Raw genomic sequence first — 19,352 nt, forward strand, 5'->3', positions numbered from 1 at the left:
TCATTTGGAAAAGTCAGACTTTTGAAGAGTAAGTGGAAATTTCAGTCCTTTATTCCATTCGTTAATTTGAATATCAATTAATCTTTTGTCCTCATTGGGAAGTTACTAATCTTCAGTTTGTCTTAATTGGTAAGCCTTGCTATATCTAAGTTTCATCTGAAAGAAAGATTTACCATTTTGCTCATCTGTGGCATTAATTGTTCTTCTGTTCTGAGTTGCTTTATCAAATCTATCAGACATTTTATTGTAAAGCTACATTGTTCCAAGAATTTCTTGGTACAATTGTTCTGATATATCTTCATTTTTGAATTTCACATTTCTTAGACATAGATTTTCTGAATCTTGAGGGATTTCTTTAACACAATTGTTTCTGTATTTTTCAGGAAATTTAATTTGTTGAAAAAGAAAATTGTCCACAATTTTTGAATGTCTTCTCTATTCTGATATTGTTTCTGTTTATTTTGAAATAATTAAACAATGGTTTGTGTCTTTGGTATTTTTAATTCATATCTGATTGTTGTAATGCTTTTGCATTTGGTTTTTCTTTGTCAATTTCCATTATGAATATGTTGTTCAAGTTATATTCTGTCTTAAATTTCTCTTCATGATAGAAACCAATTTTCACTCCTCCCTCATCATCACAGTGATATAACTTCTGTTTTCATGGTCATCATTCCAGAGTTTCAATATGTTTTGCAAAAGTGATCCTTTGGCATTTTCGTTGTCCTTACGCATCAATATCTGGCAGGAGTCAGAGAAGTCATCGCAGTCTGAGTCAGATTTTATTGCTTCACATCAACTCTCTTGCACAGCTTGCCAGAAATTACACTTTGTCAGGCCACTCCCTCATTGATATCCCCTTTGCCAACATCACAATTAGCAGCCATTTGGCCCCTCCCTCACCACTGAGCATCATTGCACCATACTTTTAGCTTATCAGTCTCTTCATCCCTTTCTTCCAGTTCACACATTATTGACAACCATCACACTATTCACCTTTAGTCATTTTCTCAACTCTCCATCACTCCCTCATATCTCTTTCTCTTTTCGTCCTTCTTATTACCCTCTCTGTTCTCTTCCATTCTGTTGCACCTCTTCCCCATCTTTATTCTACCCACCCTTTCAATGCTTGCATCTCTTTCTCATTCTTATCTCACTTCACATTCTGCAAATATCTCATTGGTTTCTTTTTTACTCTTTTTATTAATCACAAATTGCCCAAAACAAATGATGACAACATCGAGGGGTGAAGATGCTTTTGTCATGCAGGATACAAGGCAATGGCAACATGATAAAATGCAACCACTGCACTCTGTAAAGGGGGTTGGAGAATACGGAAAGGGGTCAAGAGAATCCCTTAGTTTCGTTTTGTTAAGGACATGACCACGTTTCTAGTGTTAGCATCATGAGACAATGGATCCAAGGGACTCTAGGACTCTAAAAAGGAAGTGAGGGAGACGTCTGTTCCTATCAGAAACTCAGTTCCACTTCATGGCGTTTTGAGCAAATGTCTTATTCTATAGCCTCAGGCTGATGAAGAATTTGTGAATGAAATTGGTAGATGGAAACTGAAAGAAGCCTGGTGTGTGTGTGTGTGTGTGTGTGTGTGTGTGTGTGTGTGTGTGTGTTTTGTGTTTGTGTTTATCTCCCACCACTGCTTGACAACCGGTCTCAGTGTGTTTATGTCCCCTTAAGTTAGAGATCAATACAATAAGTATCAGGTTTAAAAAAAAAGTACTGGGGATGATTCAGTTGAAAAAAATGTTCTCGAAGGTGGCGACCCTGCATGACAGCAATTTGATGATTGAAATAAGTAAAAGATAAAAGAATATGCATTTTGTTAATCTATGATATCAGATTTAGCAGATGATGAGTGAAGTTTAATCAATCTTTACATTATTGATCCTTCAAGAATAAAAGACAAAGTCAGTAGCAGCTTCAGTTGAATTTCAAAGACACAAGAGAAACATGGAAATATTCAAAGAGAAAGTCTGCCATTCCAGCCAGTTGTTGTTTATCTAACAACCATAGAATAACAGAATGATTTGGTACTATGTACCATACTTTATGTTTTAGGTACCTGTGTAACTGAGGTAGATTTAGACACCCACTTAACTCTGCTGTCTTATTCCCTGATAGAACATTACCGATCTAACAGCTGGAAGAATGAAATTGGCACTAAATTAGTAGATATTTTCAACTGAGTACAATCAACAAGGATCCATCTCTAACATCAGCAAAGACCCCCATCAATCAAGTTAATGATGTGACATACCTTGATTCTGAGACAGCCTCTACTGAAAAGGACATAAAACCTTGGACAACCAAAGTAAACTGGACATTGTCTGGAAGTCAACCTGTCAGACAACCTTACGAGGATTTTTTTCCATACAATGGTAGAGTCAGTCCTTTTAAAAGGAGCAACAACCTGGAGGTTTAGCAAAAAACTGGAATCCAATTTAGATGGAACTTATACCCGAGTGTTAAGAGCAGTATTAAATATATCTTGGAGAACTCCTCGAACCAAGAAACAGCTGTTTAGAGATCTCCTGCCTGTTTCCTCTTGCACTTTGCAGGACATTGCTGGTGAGCTAAACAGGAGCTGGAAGGTGACCTACAGCTATGGCTGTCAAAGAATGACTGTACTGAACATAATGTCTGAACATAATGCATGTAGATTGTCTGAACACAATGTATGTAGATCAAGGCACCAGAGACAGTGGATGCCTCCCCCCCCCCCCCAAAGACCTCCCTCAACTAATGCAGGGTTGAAATAGATGACATGAGCAGGTTAAAAATGTCTGAGCAAGTTCAACCAGATGATGATGGCATGGGAACAACATGAAATGAAAGGCATTCTTCAAGGCCATAATATACTGCCAGGTCCAGCAGCTTAACCATTATGCCTCCCCCCCCCATACCACATGCCCCCCCCCCCTCACCACATTATTGATATATTTACATCATAGCAAGAAAATCATGAAATTAAACAATACTTGGTATTCTACATGAAATGTGTGAGCGTGCATGTGGATAATGTTTCCAATATTACAATCCACGTCTACTTTGAGCAAGTAGTGTTTGATTCTATAGCAGAAGGATCAAGTGGTGTTTAAATAGTAAATGGTTAGGAATGAAGTCTTTATTTTGGAACAAGTAAAAACAAAGAATATTTACAGTTTAAGACATGAAAGAATATTGTTTACCTGTTGGCAGAATTGACGCCATCTTTCATTAGACCTGACAGCTTGCGTTCTCCAGTTCGTGTGTAATCGCCCTAAAAATACATGAAGTGAATATATATATAAACACAAATACATACAAGAGCTGAATAAAATAGATTTAGTTTATTTCTTATTATGACTAGGTCGTTGCCTGTCACTATGCTGCCAGGAAAAATATTTGTTATTTATGTACATACCTTCATAAATTGTTCAGTGAAAGTCTTTTTTTAAAGTCTGTATTGTATTGTATATATGTTGAAAGACACTGAAACACATGGATGGGCATGTGCACATGTGCACACACACATACATACACACACACACACACACACACACAGAAATATACACACCCACAAACAATCCCCCCAAATAACTATATATAATATATAAATATATATCTACATATAGTCTTTTTTTGAAGTGCTTTGCATTGTGTTGACAGACTTGCACTTAAAATTCCTGTGTTTTAAATCAAAACTTATTAGTTACTGCAGTGACAACACTATCTATCTATCTATCTATCTATCTATCTATCTTTCTTTCTATCTATCAATCAGTCTGTCTGTCTGTCTGTCTGTCTGTCTGTCTGTCTGTCTGTCTGTTATCACACACACACACACACACGCTCTCTCTCTCTCTCTCTCTCTCTCTCTCTCTCTCTCTCTCTCTCTTACTGTATTTCTCTGTCAACAACAACAACATTGTCTTCTTTCCTTCTAAAAATACATTGTGATGTATATTTTGATTCCTCTTTCTTTCCCTTCCTTTTATCGATGTTGTGATGAAAAAAACGACTGAGATTCGCTTCTCTTTTATAGTATAAAATATTAAAAAATTACATAATCTTTACACATATTTCACTAGCAAATCCTAGTAGGTTGTGCAGTAGTTATGTAGACAATTGCATAATCACACTGAAATACCAGGTCTTCAGAACAAAATACTAATTTAATCCATAATTATATACCAACTTTAGCTGGTTGGCAGTGCTAAATAACTTCATATAATTTTAGAACATTCTATAAACAGCAACTAAAAAAAGGAAGGTTATAACCACCATCACTGCCATATTGAAGTCTGTTGTCCAGTGTTATTTTGAATGAGGAACTGATGACGTCACTGAATCTCTGGAGGGGCAAGCCACTAGATCGGTATAAATAAATTATTGCACACTACATGTGCATTAAGTATTTTCTTCCCACAAAGCAGTCAATTACTCTGGGTTCAAAGCCTACTGAGGTCAACTTTGCTTTTTATCCTAACAAGGGTGGTAACAAAGTGTACCAATCTAAGGTGATGGATTGATAGAATTATTACAGCATCAGCAATCTGTTTATGTTGTACTTCAGTGCATTTTGAGTTCAAATTCCACCCTTTCATTGAAAAACTGACTTTTCTGCCAAAAGTTGTGATATAAGCTAGTTTGATAAACCAATGAAAGCATAGATTGGAAGATTGGCAATCATCACTTCCTCTCATATTCATTACTACCAACGTATATATGTGAGTTTGCCTGCATGCATGTATGTATGAGTATGTATGTATGTGTGTGTGTACATGTTTGTGTGTGTGTGTACATGCACGTGTGTGTGAATGAACTAAAATATAAAATCACCTGTTAAACTATTTCTGTATCAGGCTGAGTAAAAAGTAAGCAACATTTTGAAACATTAAATTCATCACAATATATTTCAACAATGCAGAAATTTTATTCACCAAAGTGGAGTACCATTACAATCAACACATTTTTTTGCCAACGAGTTTCAAATTTGTTTACTCCGGTAACATAAAAATCTGGAGTCGTGGAACTGATGAACTCTTTGAACACACTTTCAGCATCGGTTTTGATTTTTGAACTCCTTCTCTCACAGGAAACCATCAAGGTGCTTAAAAAAGTGGTAGTTAGTAGAAAAAAGGTCTGGGGAAGAGCTTCATAGCCAAGTTTCCTCAACTTCTGGAGCATCATTAGTGAAACGTGTGGTTGAGTATTGTCATGTAGAATGATTGGCCCTTTTCTGCTGACCCGTCTGGGATGGAGGAGTAGCAGTTTTTTGTTCATTTTGGCAGTTTCATGGCAATATGTTTCTGCAGTAATGGTTTTTCCAGGTTTAAGAAGTTATAGTTTTGAAGAGCTTAGATTTAGGGAAAGTTTACAGTGCTTCATTTTGGTCCAACCAAATGCTAAGAACGCTTTTTATTATTGTACAGAATCCACTTTTCATTGTAAGTTACAATATGGTCAAGAAATCAACTGGCCTGGTAACAAAGAAGTGAATAGCAAATTTCATATCTGCACATTTTCTGATCACATGCAAATGGTTGCAGACAGTTTTCTGGCTAATGCGAAGTTCTTTTACCAGTTCTTGAGTGGTTTTACACGATGGTCTTTAATTGACCGTCATCTCAATGACAGTCTTTAATTGACTGTCATCAATGACAGGTGGGCGTCCACTATGCTCACGATCTTCTCCAATATGAAATTATTTAAACCATTTTCGAGCTGACCATTCACTGGTCATTTCCTCATCAAACGTTTTGTTGATATCATGAGAAGTTTCAGCTGCTTTACATCCATTTTTGAAGTTGAATAGCAAAATTACTTGAATATCATGCGTTGGCTGTTCCATTTTAGATGATTGTAACAACAGGGAAAAAAATATCAATGTTAATTTATTGATGCATTTGGGCAAGTTTATGTCAGTGTTATCAGACAATTGCAAAAAAAAAATGTTTAAAAATATTCAAAGCTCTGCAAAAATCTACTTACAAATTCTTCATGGTTCAAAACGTTGCTTACTTTTTACTCAACCTGATATATTGAAGAAATATATAAATAATTCCAAAAATGATATTTACAATAAATATAAAACAATAAATAGATAAATATAAAAAAATGTTTTCCCTACTAAACTCCCAAAATAAATCTATTTTTAAGAAAATAACAACTCTTATCTTTGTTGTCTTGGATATAACCAAATCATAATTAAAATTTTTGGTACATTGGAGGCCTGTAGCAATCCCAGCACAACAAAGACCATTGATGAAAAATTTATTTTTCATTAAAATGTTGCACTTTTAAAAAAAGTACAGTTTAGTGTTTGGTTTCAGAAATCAAGTTCTTTTTTTAAGGAATAAATTTTAGGTGGAATCAGTAATGTTCTGAAGCAATTATTGTCTATAATTAGTAAAAAAAACAACGGCGAATGTCTATATTACATATAGTCTAATACATAGAACAGGTTACCATTAATAGCAACACACTAAAGATATTTTATCAAAAAAAAAAAATCTTTATTTTTCTCCTTAGTGTGCTTTTTTTTTTTTTTATAGTCTTCAAGAAGCAGTGTTGTTCTGTATACATTTTTATTGTACACACACACACACACACACACACACACACACAGGTTCAGGCCTGGCTGTGTGATAAGAAATTTGCTTCCCAACCATATGGTTCCAGGTTCAGTCCCATTGCATGGCACCTTGGGCAAATGTCTTGTCCGCAAGCCTCAGCCCCAAAATAGCCTTGTGAATGGAGGTTTGCAAGAGCATGGGGTGAAGGAAGAGATAGAGAAAGATGAAGAAGGAGGTAGGTAATATTTGTGAATGATTAGAGAAGGGTTGAAGAATTAATGTGGTGCAGTGTGTGACAAAGCTGTACCTTTTGAATTACAAGTACACATCACCTAACAGGATTCTATACAGTTTCCATCTTTCCAATCTCACTCATAAGGTATAGGTTGATCTGAGGCTAAAGAAAATGACATTAGACCAAGATGCCACACAGTGGAATTGAACCCAGGACCCTCTGCATATGAAGTGAACTTATTAACTACTCAGGTGTCTTGTCATTTATATTGTTATAGAAAGACATAATGAGCTTCTGTACAGTTTCCTTCCACCCAGTTTCACTCACAAAGCAAAGGTTGACTTAAGACTATATAAAATTACATTTGCATAAGATGTCCCATGGTGGGATTAGAATCAGGATCTCATGGTTGTGTAGAAACATTCTTAACTATCTAGCCATAATGTGCATACCAACAGCAACAACATGGTATGTATATGGTAAATTCTACAAACTTCTGTCAAATATATATTTCTTCTCATTCATTAACGCAACACAAAATTTACACATTTCTATTTAATACTTCTCATTTTACATACAAACTCTAACAACCACATACACACACCACACTGCACACATATACACATGCACACCCCCAACACACTCACATATACGCACACTTTAATTCTGCTCAGCTTAATATTCACTTTGAATATGAGGCATACAATTAGTAGGAAAATTATACAGATTCCTAAGTAAACAAACACACGGACTTACAAGCATACACATACACATGAAATGCACAAACACACATAAATATATATATATGTAATACAAATCAATACAAATGCACATGCACACATCTACAAACATGCAACTATATGTATGTGTACGTATGAATATATATATATATATATCCATACAAGCACATATATATGTGCATGTAACACACAAACATATTTATCTATACAAACACATATATACATGCATGCAATACAGAGATGTACACATCCATGCAAACAAATATATACACACGTAACAAACAAACTTCTATACATACACATACAAATAAATACATATACAATATAATAGGAAAGTGTGCAGATCCAATTAAACAAATATACAAACACACACATACAATTACATATATATATATATATACATATATATATATATATACTTATATATATATATATATATATATATATATATATATATATATATATATATATATATATATATATATATATATATATACATAATACACAAACATATGAATCCAAACAAATACACACACACACACACACACACACTTAACTGTTTTGCAGTTTCTACAGAAAGGAAGGAATGATTTAGTTATTGGCAGGATTTTAAATCATGAGCAATTTTATATTTTGGTGAAGGATTAATGTAAATAGGGAAAAGATTGAGGTCTTTTACCAATTTCAACTCCAATGTAATTATTGTTTTAATGAAAATTTCCTTGAATCAAGCTGTCCAAGAATATTCTGGAGAATAAGAAGAATTGCATAGGAAATGTGTTTGGGTCTTTTATATTACAGAAGCTGACCACTTTCTGTGATTGTGTGTGTGTGTTGATGTCTGGAGACACATGGCTCAGAGATCAGGGAATCGAGTTGGTTTGAGTTGCCACTTTCTGCATTGAGAGGCCACAGCTCTTGTACTCTGGACATATTAGAATGCCTCTGGAAAGAATGGCAAGATTGATTCTTCAAACCAAGCCCACTGGTACAAAACCTAGGGGTAGAGCAAGAATGAGGAAGTTTCTGTTGGTCATACTTGAGAATCCATCCAGAAAGTCTGATGATGTCTGCTTCTGGTAGGGTCCTATTGAAGAGTTGCCTGAGGGTTCTACCCTCACAAACCACCCAGGAATAGTGGATGGAGAAAATGGATGGACAGATGGAGAATGGTTTCTGATTTATGTATAATGCCAATGATTTTGTCAGGAAGAGCTCAGTCGACAACACTGACCCCAGAACTTGACTGATATCTTATTTTATTGACCTCAGACGTGTGAAATGTAAAGTTGACCTGAACTTGGAATGTAAAGAACCAGAAAAAGTAGTGTAAAGCTATTTTTTTACCAATGCTTATAATCATTCTTCTAAGTTGCCACCTTTTATAGTTTCTGATTTAGGCACAAGGCCTGCAAATTTTGAGGTGTGGGTAGTCTACTTCATCAATCCCAAGGGGATGAATGTCAGAATTGATTTTTGCAGGATTTGAACTCAGAATATAGAAGTCAGAACAAATACTGCAAAGCATTTTGCCCAAAACACATGATTCTGACAGCTTATCACCTTGATGATAGTAATAATAATAATAATAATAATAATAATAATAATAATGATAATAATAATAATGATATCCACCAAAGTGTTAGAAAAATATCTAAAACTCAGAACCAAGGAAAACTGGTACAAATAGCCACGAAGCATGAGCAAAATGAAAAACTGTTTTCTGCCTTTAAGGAAGCTGAAATGTACGAGAAAGTGGTCATAATGCCAGACAACTATGAAGAAAAAGAACAAACTACAAAAAATGTAAAGCAACTAGAATCTAAGATAAAACTGGAATTAAAAAAATAACATGATAAAACGATGGTAAGAAAAGTTCCTACATGGTAAATAGTGGTGTAAGCTAAACAGAAAAGAAATAGAAAAAGTACAAAATAAAATTCCATGAATGGTTGAGAAGCTCAGGACTCAAAGCAGAGACTGAAGGGTTTTAAATGTGGCACAAGATCAAAGCTTCTCCACCAGAAACACACAATGAAGAAAAATACAATTAATAACTACAGAATATGTGCTGGTGGGGAAGAAACAATAAATTGTATTGTCTCTCACTGCCCAGACTGAATTGGAACCTATATACACACTTGAAGCTATGCCAACACTATGGAATGACAACAGAAAAAAGATGATATAGGCATATCGCAGAGAAAGTCTCAGAAAATAACAAAGCAACTATACTCTGGGATATACCAAGACACACAGACAAAGGGAGTCAAGTCTAATAGAGTAGATATAGCTGTGAAAGATCACTAAAGAAAAAAAAACGTTCTCCTTGACGTATCAATCTCAACCAATGACAATGTATCTTTATAAAAAAATGAATATAACTCTCAAAATACAAAGATCTGGAAATAGAGGTAACCTAAAATGTTGAACCTAAAAACAAAAACAATCCTTATAATAATAGGTGCATTAGGTACAATTACAAACATACAAATACATAACAAAAACACCAGGACTAACAAGTATATATAACATACAGAAAATAGCACTACTAGGCACCACACACATCCTACATAAAGCACTTTCAATACTGTGAAAATAAGAGCACCACAAAAAAACTACAGCACATACCCAAAGCACACAGAGCTGTACTCAGAAAGCATGGGATAAAAATAATACTGAATGGTAATTTCAAAGTGTGGCACAAGGTCAGCAATTTCAGGGGAGGGGTAAATTGATTACATTGACCCAAGTGCGTGACTGGTACTTATTTTATCAATCCTGAAAGGATGAAAGGCAAATTCGACCTTGATGGAATTTGAACTCAGAACATGAAGATAGATGAAATGCCGCTAAGCATTCTGCCTAGAGTGTTAACAATTCTGCCAATTTGCCACCTTAATAATAATAATAATAATAATAGTAGTAATAATAATAATAATAATAATAATAATAATAATAATAATAATAATAATAATAGTAATAGTAATAATAATAATAATAATAATAATAATAATAATAATAATAATAATAATAAAGGATTTCTAACATAAGCACACACTTTTTGGATAAAGTGCAGCTGACTTAACCAATTCCAAAATACTTGATTGACAGTTTATGGACACCAGAGAGATGGAAAAGTTGACTCCAAGAGGATTTGATCAAAGAATGTAAAGGATTGCCACTAAATATCATAAGACATTTTGTCTACCATTCTACCAATCATGCAATTCTTCAGCTTCAGTCAGCAACTACAACAACAACAAATCAAAGGCAACTAAATTAATGAATCACTTCTTTTGAAACAACTTGGTGAAAGCTATAAATATTCTTGCCAAATTATGGTAAAGAATGGCTGGCCTTAATCAACAACAACACTAGCAACATTAGCAGCCACAGTGATAACAACAGCAATAACAACAACCCTAGCGCTTGCATGCAGCCATTACAAGGACCAATCACTATTAGCAACTTGTTTAGACATTGTTTAGACATTGGCAAATCCAATATCTTTTATCAGAATATCGGATCAGTGCCTCACAACAGTTTCTTATCTTATTTACAATTACACACATTCAATATTTCTACCCACTACAAGAAAGAAAAAAATATATAAAAGCAACAAGAAATAAAGGCCAAACATGAAAGATAATAACATATCCAAAACCCATTCAGTACAGCCGCCATTATAGAATTCCATAAATTATGGTGTTTTGTGTTTTTAGTACAAACACCTTGAGGAGTTATTAAGTTGAATCCAACTTCACTCCACAAAAATGGTTTCACTACTTCACATGAAGTTTTTGGTATTTATTTTATTCTAGTTTATTTTGTTCTGTTTTGTTTTTCAAATGGAGTAAACGAGTTTGCAATTTCTGCAGAAATCTTATAAAAACAAAAAGGAAAGCCCCACAATACAGAAAACAGATCTTTTAATAATGAATTTCAGAAGCCAACAGCCAAAAGGGGAGAAACACACACACACACACACACAAAAAAAAAAGAACAGAAAAATCCTTCATAATATCTATAGTTATCAGCAAAGGTAGAATAAATAATAGATATTGTAATAATGAAATTTCACTTCATTCCTCTCTCAGTCAAATAAAATAAACAACAGCAATAACAAAAAGTATTTCTAAAAATAATTTTGCAGTGAAAGAAATAATAAAGGCCAGAGGTATTTTGGGTTATTTTAAGGCTTTTTTTGTCATGTTTTGAGTGTTTAATAAGATAAACAATGGCAAGGAATACAAACGTTGTGAGGAATGGTAATTGTAATAACTTTGCAGCACATTAACCTTGGTTTTGCACATGATGATGATGATGACAGTGGTAATGGTCATGGGGCAGCAGTGTAGGAGATAATGATAACTGATGTCTATGAGGAAAAGGTGGTGGCATTGGTGGAGGTGGTATTGGTAATGATGGTCATGACGATGATGATGATGGTCATGATGACGATGATGATGATAATGATGTTGATAATGTTGAGTGGTGGATTTGACAGTAATGGTGATGATGATGATGATGATATGATGGCTGTACAGAGAAAATGGGGTATATTCAGAAAAAGGCAAAGAAAAGAATCAGCTCCAACATTATAGCCACCACTACTTGTACTACTACTCCCACCAACACCAAACCAACATATATATATGTATGTATGTATGTATGTATGTATATATATATATATATATATATATATATATATATATATATATATATATATATATATATATATATGTATACATACATACATACATATATATATGTTGGTTTGGTGTTGGTGGGAGTAGTAGTACAAGTAGTGGTGGCTATAATGTTGGAGCTGATTCTTTTCTTTGCCTTTTATATATATATATATATATAAAGAATAATAATAAATGGAGCAAAACGCATATAATCAATAAGTTCCTTTAATTCCTACTTATGTTTCAAAAAATATATGCACTCTACTCCAAAGAAGTGAGAGATGCTGGTATATACATATAATTTCATCGTCAGGGAACCAAATTACAAATGCAAGACTTGTGCTGAATGCTAAGGTTACGTACGAGTAATAATACTATATAGCTAAGTTAAATGACCGTTAGAAACAAGAACGCTAGTTTACAGGGAGCTGTTTAGGGAGAGAGGCTATGAATGCTATACTAAGAGTTTAAATTAAAGGAAGACATAATGAATCGCAGAAAAATCTTAAAGTTAATAATAATGGTAATAAAAATTTATTGTAATTGGAAGGAGAAAGGGAAAGAATCCAATGAATTCTTTATATACTACTAATTGTGTAAATAAACGTTTATAAGGAAGGAAAATTAAAGATGGATTGTAAATATAATTAACCATTAATATTGTATCATATTAAGTTACGGTAATTAACCTAAATAAATGGCAACACAAGGTACAAAACTATAAAGTGATGAAATAATAAGAAATATGCTTACGATAACAAAATTGATAGTATATATGTAAATATATTTAAGTATACTTAAAACTCTACGAATATAACTTTGCGGGGGTTTTGCGTTTTGCTCCATTTATTATTATTCTTTATATCAACTCAAAAAACATCACTTTAACATGGAATTTCTAACCCTTAACTGGGTGTAATATCCCAGTTTTTGCGTGATTTTTGCTACCCTGGTAACTTTTAACATATTTGCATTATCGAAGTTTTTCAACCAAGATAATATTAATATATATATATATATATATATATATACATATATATAACCATGTAATCGTTACCAATATAGCAAGAGATTTCACCGCAAAAAGTCTAAAGTAGACTCCTTAAGGATCGTTCTCCTTGGTTATATATCCAAAGTTTTAAATTTAAAAGAGGGTTTTGATACTAATATCCATTATTATTGAAATTTATTCCTATGTCAACATTTCTGTATAAGGCTATATTTATCACATTTAAGTCAAACATATAAATTGCGTTACACGTCTTCAGGGAAAAAATTTAAGAACAAAAGGTAAATACCAAAACATCGTCTCCAAGTCCAGTCCATATTCAAATTTGTCCTTAAATAACTCGTTAAATAAATCCCTCCTTGAATAAAGAAAGGTCCGTTAAGGGGAGACAATCCCTCATAATATCATTAATAATATCAATAACATTATCAATATTATCAATACCATTATCAATATTATCAATACCACCAATATTATTATTATTATTATTATATTATTACTAATATTACCAATACTATTATAATATTATTAATATTACTATCAATCCTATTAATATCATTAATAACATCACCAACAAATAATATTAATAATTTTACCATAGTGTGAATTCTTTGGGAAATGTCTGCTTATCATCTCTCTAAACTGTGCAATCAAGTTAGATTTAACATTCCTACCAAAAGGGACTATGAACCAAACATTATCATCTTTAGTATTATCACAGTCACTAGTATAATTCTTAAAAAATTTTAAATTACCTATGTTACGTTTATGGATATTCCTGGGTTTATCTTTCCACTAAGTTTATTCTTATACCTATTATTCTTATCTGTCTTAACGTTGTTACTATCAGTTTCAATATAGTAAACCTTCTCTTTGTATCCTGCCCTATTTAATGCCGAATTATAGAATTGGGCTTCATTATCAAAAATTTTATCATTAGCAGATAATCTGGAGAGTCTTAATGAAATATTTTAAACTAAATTGTCAATAATTTTTCTAGGATGGTTCCTCCACTTATTTATATATTTTAAACAAGAGTGAAAAAACTACAGAAGGCTTGTGTTATGTGGTTAAAGTATATATTTAAATCGCTATGTTAGAAAAATGTTATCAAATTTAGAGTATAGAAACATTGTTTTTGGAGAAATAACCGGTTTTGTATTTTCTTTTCAAATTTATCTACCTGTATCATAACATGTCGTTGCTACAGTGTAAAATATGGAGTTCTAGATAGGGGAAGGTAATCAGGGATTTTTTCCGGTGTAAGGGAGATAGTCAAAAATGTTGGGGATGATAGATTTCGATTAATTTAACATGATTTGGTTTAGAAGGAGTAGAAAGTTACAAGTGGTGAGGTTTTGCTTTATATTTTTTTCAATGAAGTGAGTTTCCTTATTTAAAAGTGTCAGCAATGGTTAAGTTTTGGCTTATATTTTTCAATGAAGAAGGTTTCCTTATTTAATCTAATTTGTGTTGGTGTTCCAATGGCAGGCACATTGATAGAATGGAAAGATTATAAATTGTGGTAGCATTTGTTTTGCGCATTTCGCTCAGATGCAGATGCACTCTGCATTGACAGCTGATTGCATTCCCAGAATACAGAACGATACCCTTTAGTGAACATATTGAGAAATGCACACACACATATATATATATATATATATGATGGGCTTCTTTCAGTTTCCGTCTACCAAATCCACTCACAAGGCTTTGGTCAGCCCAAGGTTATAGTAGATGACACTTGCCCAAGGTGGTGGGTAGCAAGCTTCTTACCACACAGCCACTTCACCTGTGCTTCAAAGAACTTAATCTATCTTCCCAAATGTGGTGTGGTGGAAACTACATAGGTCAATCTACTTTGACATTGAGGGACAGACTAACAGTACACAGGCAACAAATCAGGGACCCCACGATCAAGAAAATTCCTGTAAGTAAACACCTAGACCAATGCCCAACAAACATAAACCCGAAATACCAAATCTTCCCTCTCTATCAATGCACCAGAAACACTTCAACCCAATTCTGTTTGAATAAGGAAAGGATGTCCATTGAAAAATATAAACCACAGCTGAACATCCTTTAGAAAGAAGAAAAAACACTAAAGAGAAAAAGGAAAAAAAGACCCAATTTCTCTACAAAAAAAAACAACCAGATACAACAGACATAATTAAAAAAAAAAAAGTAACAGTCTTCCATGCAGGTTTCGAAACCGCAACTCCAAATCACCATACAACCACCAGTTGCTGACATCACCTAACTCTAGACCAATGAAACTTTACTTCCAATCAAAACTGAACTTCAGTAAATACAACAAGATGACTTTTTAAGAGAATCAACCAATGGGAATGGCTGATGGCCATTCCCTACAGGGAAGCCAACCAGGCAGAGCAACAAACTTGACCGCGATAAAAATAAGACATCACCAGTACTTTAACAAATCAAAAATCAAATCCATTCACGGAAAAAATTATAGATACACCAGATTCCAAAACAAAAACGCCATTACAAGCACAAGCCCCTGCACACGACAGAAAAAGAATCACAGAAACTGTAAACAAAACACTCTTTTTACTTTCTTCATTTCTTCCTTGTTTTTCTCCCTCTTAACTCCGTAGGACCAAACCTTTGGTGATTCACATTTCTTATCAATCACTTCTAATACTAAGGCAGTGAGCTGTCAGAAACGTCAGCACACGGGGTGAACTGCTTAGCGGCATTTCATCTGTCTTTACATTCTGAGTTCAAATTCCACCGAGGTCAACTTTACCTTTCATCCTTTCGGGGTTGATAAATCAAGTACTAGTTGTGCACTGGGGTTGATCTTAACGACTGGCCCCCTCCCCAAAAAGTTCGGGCCTTGTGCCTAGAGTAGAAAAGATCACTTCTAACACTATTGAATTTTGTACATTTAAACAAGATGATCCACATTTTTTATATTATTGAATGTTGTGAACATTTAAATCATATTTGATATTATTGAAACTTGTAAACATTGAATCTTTTAAACATGTTTTTCTAATTCATAATTTAAAATTTTTTACCATTGATAAACAAATAATATTGTTGAAACTAGTTTGGTATGTATGTAAATAAATTTATTTAAAAACAATTATAAGTTTTTCAAATTTAAGTTCCCATCAGCCACATCTATTCACAAGGCCTTGGTTGATTGAGGATATTGCAGAAGACACTTGCTGAAGGTGTCAAAATTTCAAGAGTCCTCAGTAAGACAGCTGAGGAACAATAGTATGTTTGTTCAGCATAACTTAAACATCTTAAATACTCTACTTTTACTGTAACTTGTTATTAGAAAACATGAAGTCAGATTTAGCTCTCAAACACCTGCAATAATATTCTGTTTGTAAATAATATTCAATTTCAAATTGTTTTTCCACTTTCCCATTTCAAGAATATATCTCATATCAGATTTTACTTTGCACAATTATCCTTTCTATTCATTCTATGTTTTACTGATTATTCACAATCACTTAAAGCAGAACTACATTATAATACTTGTTTCCTGCATAATTATTTATCCACATAATCCACTTAATCTGGCTTCCCTAATCTTTCTTATCTTCTCTGACATCATTAGTATTCTTCTTTCCCATTAAGAAAAGGTGTTAATAAGATTAAAGTTTACTTTAGGGGAATGCTGATTTTATAATTAAAGGGTATTTTTTTCTCCGCCTAATTAAAGAACAGGACACACACGAGGTAGAGTTTTAAAAAGAATAAAATATTATAAATTTCAACAAGTATTTATAACTGAAATACTTGGATCAATTGTTAGTGTTGTATCCTAGGGTTACTGGGTGTTTTGAGCCTCATAACATACTGTGATACAATTTATATCGATTAAGCCAAAATATAACCCCAAAAATTATCCCTAATTTTTATTTTCATTTCAAATGAATTTGGCTCCAAATCAAAGATGATTTCATGGCTCTCTCACAACCACATGGTTCTGGGGTTCAGTCCTATTGTGTGGCACCTTGGGCAAGTGTCTTCTATTATTGCCTTGGGTTGATCAAATCCTTGTGAGTGGATTTGGTAGACAGAAACTCAAAGAAGGCCATTGTGTGTGTGTATATATATATATATGTATGAAATATATAGTTTTAGGGAAATAACCAAGTTTATATATATAAAGCTCAATTTAATTTTAATTTTTTATAAATTGATTTTAATTGAGTTTTTACCTGTAATTTTGGATTTTGTCCCTAATATTATTATATATATGTATGTATGTATATATATATATATATATATATATATATATATATATATATATATACATGGTCACTCGGAGAGCCACTGTCACTAGCTACGCTGATGACACAAAACTATCTCAGGCAATAAAGAATCCTGATGATATTATAAGCCTGCAGAATGACCTAAATGCAATATACAAGTGGACAGAGCAAAGTAATATGCAGTTCAATGCAAAAAAATTTCAAGTACTGTGCTACAAGGCCACAAGTGCCTCCCAACTGGCATACACAGGACCTGGAGGTACTGCAATCCCAGAACCACAAACAGTAAGAGACCTGGGCATCAACATGTGTAGTGATGCATCCTTTCACATGCACATTGTCAAGTTGACATCAAAGTGCAGACAACTGGCAGGGTGGATACTGAGGACATTCCGAACAAGGGATCAAAAAGTCATGTTGACTCTATGGAAGACATTTGTTTTGGGCCACCTAGACTATTGCTCTCAGTTGTGGTCACCACACAGCGTCAAGCGGATAGCAGAACTCGAGTCAATTCAGCGTCACTATACAAAAAAGAACGCCACAGTCCAACAGATGAACTACAGGGAGTGACTAAAGGCACTAGGTCTCTACTCCCTGGAGCGCAGGCAGGAGAGATATGTAATATTATACATATGGAAAATACTGGAAGGACTGGTGCCAAACTTTGACATCAAGTACTACAAGAATGCCCGCACAGGTCACCACTGCATGGTACCAAAGGTGCCGTCCACTGCATCTCACATAAGAACGAGGTACTGCAACAGCCTCGGTTTCAGAGGACCTCAGCTCTTTAATGCCCTGCCAAAACATTTGAGAGACCTGCAAGACATGGATATAGAGGTCTTCAAGACAAAACTCGACGCTTTCCTCTCCACGATACCAGACAAACCAATGGCTCGAAATGAGACACAGTTTAGGGCAGCAATGTCAAATTCTCTTATACACCAGATGTGCCATCAAAACTCTTGATTGGACTATATCAGGTGGAGGAGAAGAGCCATGCAAGGAATGTGAAGAGAGCACAGCATAAAGACGGAAAGTCACGGTGGTGCTCCAGCATGACCACAGCCACTTGGCTGAAACCCATAAATAAATAAATAAAAATTGGCGTTAGGAAGGGCATCCAGCCGTAGAAACTCTGCCAAATCAGATTGGAGCCTGGTGTAGCCATCTGGTTTCACTAGTCCTCAGTCAAATCATCCAACCTATGCTAGCATGGAGATCGGACGTTAAACGACGATGATGATGATGATGATGATGATATGTATGTATGTATGTATGTATATATGTATATGTGTGTGTGTGTGTGTGTATATATGTGTGTGTGTGTGTGTGTGTGTGTGTGTGTGTGTGTGTGTGTGTGTGTGTGTGTGTGTCCTTATATCTGTGTTTGTCACCACCTCACTCCACCCTACCTGACAACCAGTATAATGTGTTTACATCCCCATAACTTAGTGGTTCGGCAAAGAGAGATGATAGGGTAAGTACCAGGCTTAAAAAAAGAAATAAAATAAGTCCTGGATTCAATTTGTTCAACTAAAACCATTCAAGGCAGTGCTCTAGTCAAATGATTGAAACAAGTAAAAGAGTACAAGAAAGAATGTCATAAGAATTTAGAAACTTTGAGAGAACATGAAATAATTTGTTTTTAACTGCAGAACTTAAAGTAGATGACGCTATAAACAATAGTTTGTAAGTAGAGGGTTGAAAACCCCTTTAGATGGAAAAATCGAAGGCTTCCTTAGTTCATAAGTTTTCACAATCAGCAACAGCAATAAGGGTCAATTGTAAAGCTGACCTCGGCAAGATTTGAACTCAGAATCTAAATGTTCATAACTGA

At 34.1% G+C, this 19,352-nt stretch overlaps 1 protein-coding gene across 3 annotated transcripts in view; it reads right to left on the reverse strand.

The window, feature by feature from the left end:
• Positions 1-19,352, reverse strand: part of LOC106872929 (phosphatidylinositide 4-phosphatase SAC2) — a 1,166,845-nt gene that overhangs the window by 140,354 nt on the left and 1,007,139 nt on the right. For all 3 annotated transcript variants that reach the window (XM_089339784.1, XM_089339786.1, XM_089339785.1), the window contains one exon: positions 3,207-3,277. In XM_089339784.1, coding sequence (XP_089195910.1) covers positions 3,207-3,277 — 71 coding nt within the window. The remainder of the gene's footprint in view (positions 1-3,206; positions 3,278-19,352) is intronic.

Source organism: Octopus bimaculoides, chromosome 22, assembly GCF_046866305.1.
Source record: "Octopus bimaculoides isolate indiv1 chromosome 22, ASM4686630v1, whole genome shotgun sequence".
NCBI classification, from domain to species: Eukaryota; Metazoa; Mollusca; class Cephalopoda; order Octopoda; family Octopodidae; genus Octopus; species Octopus bimaculoides.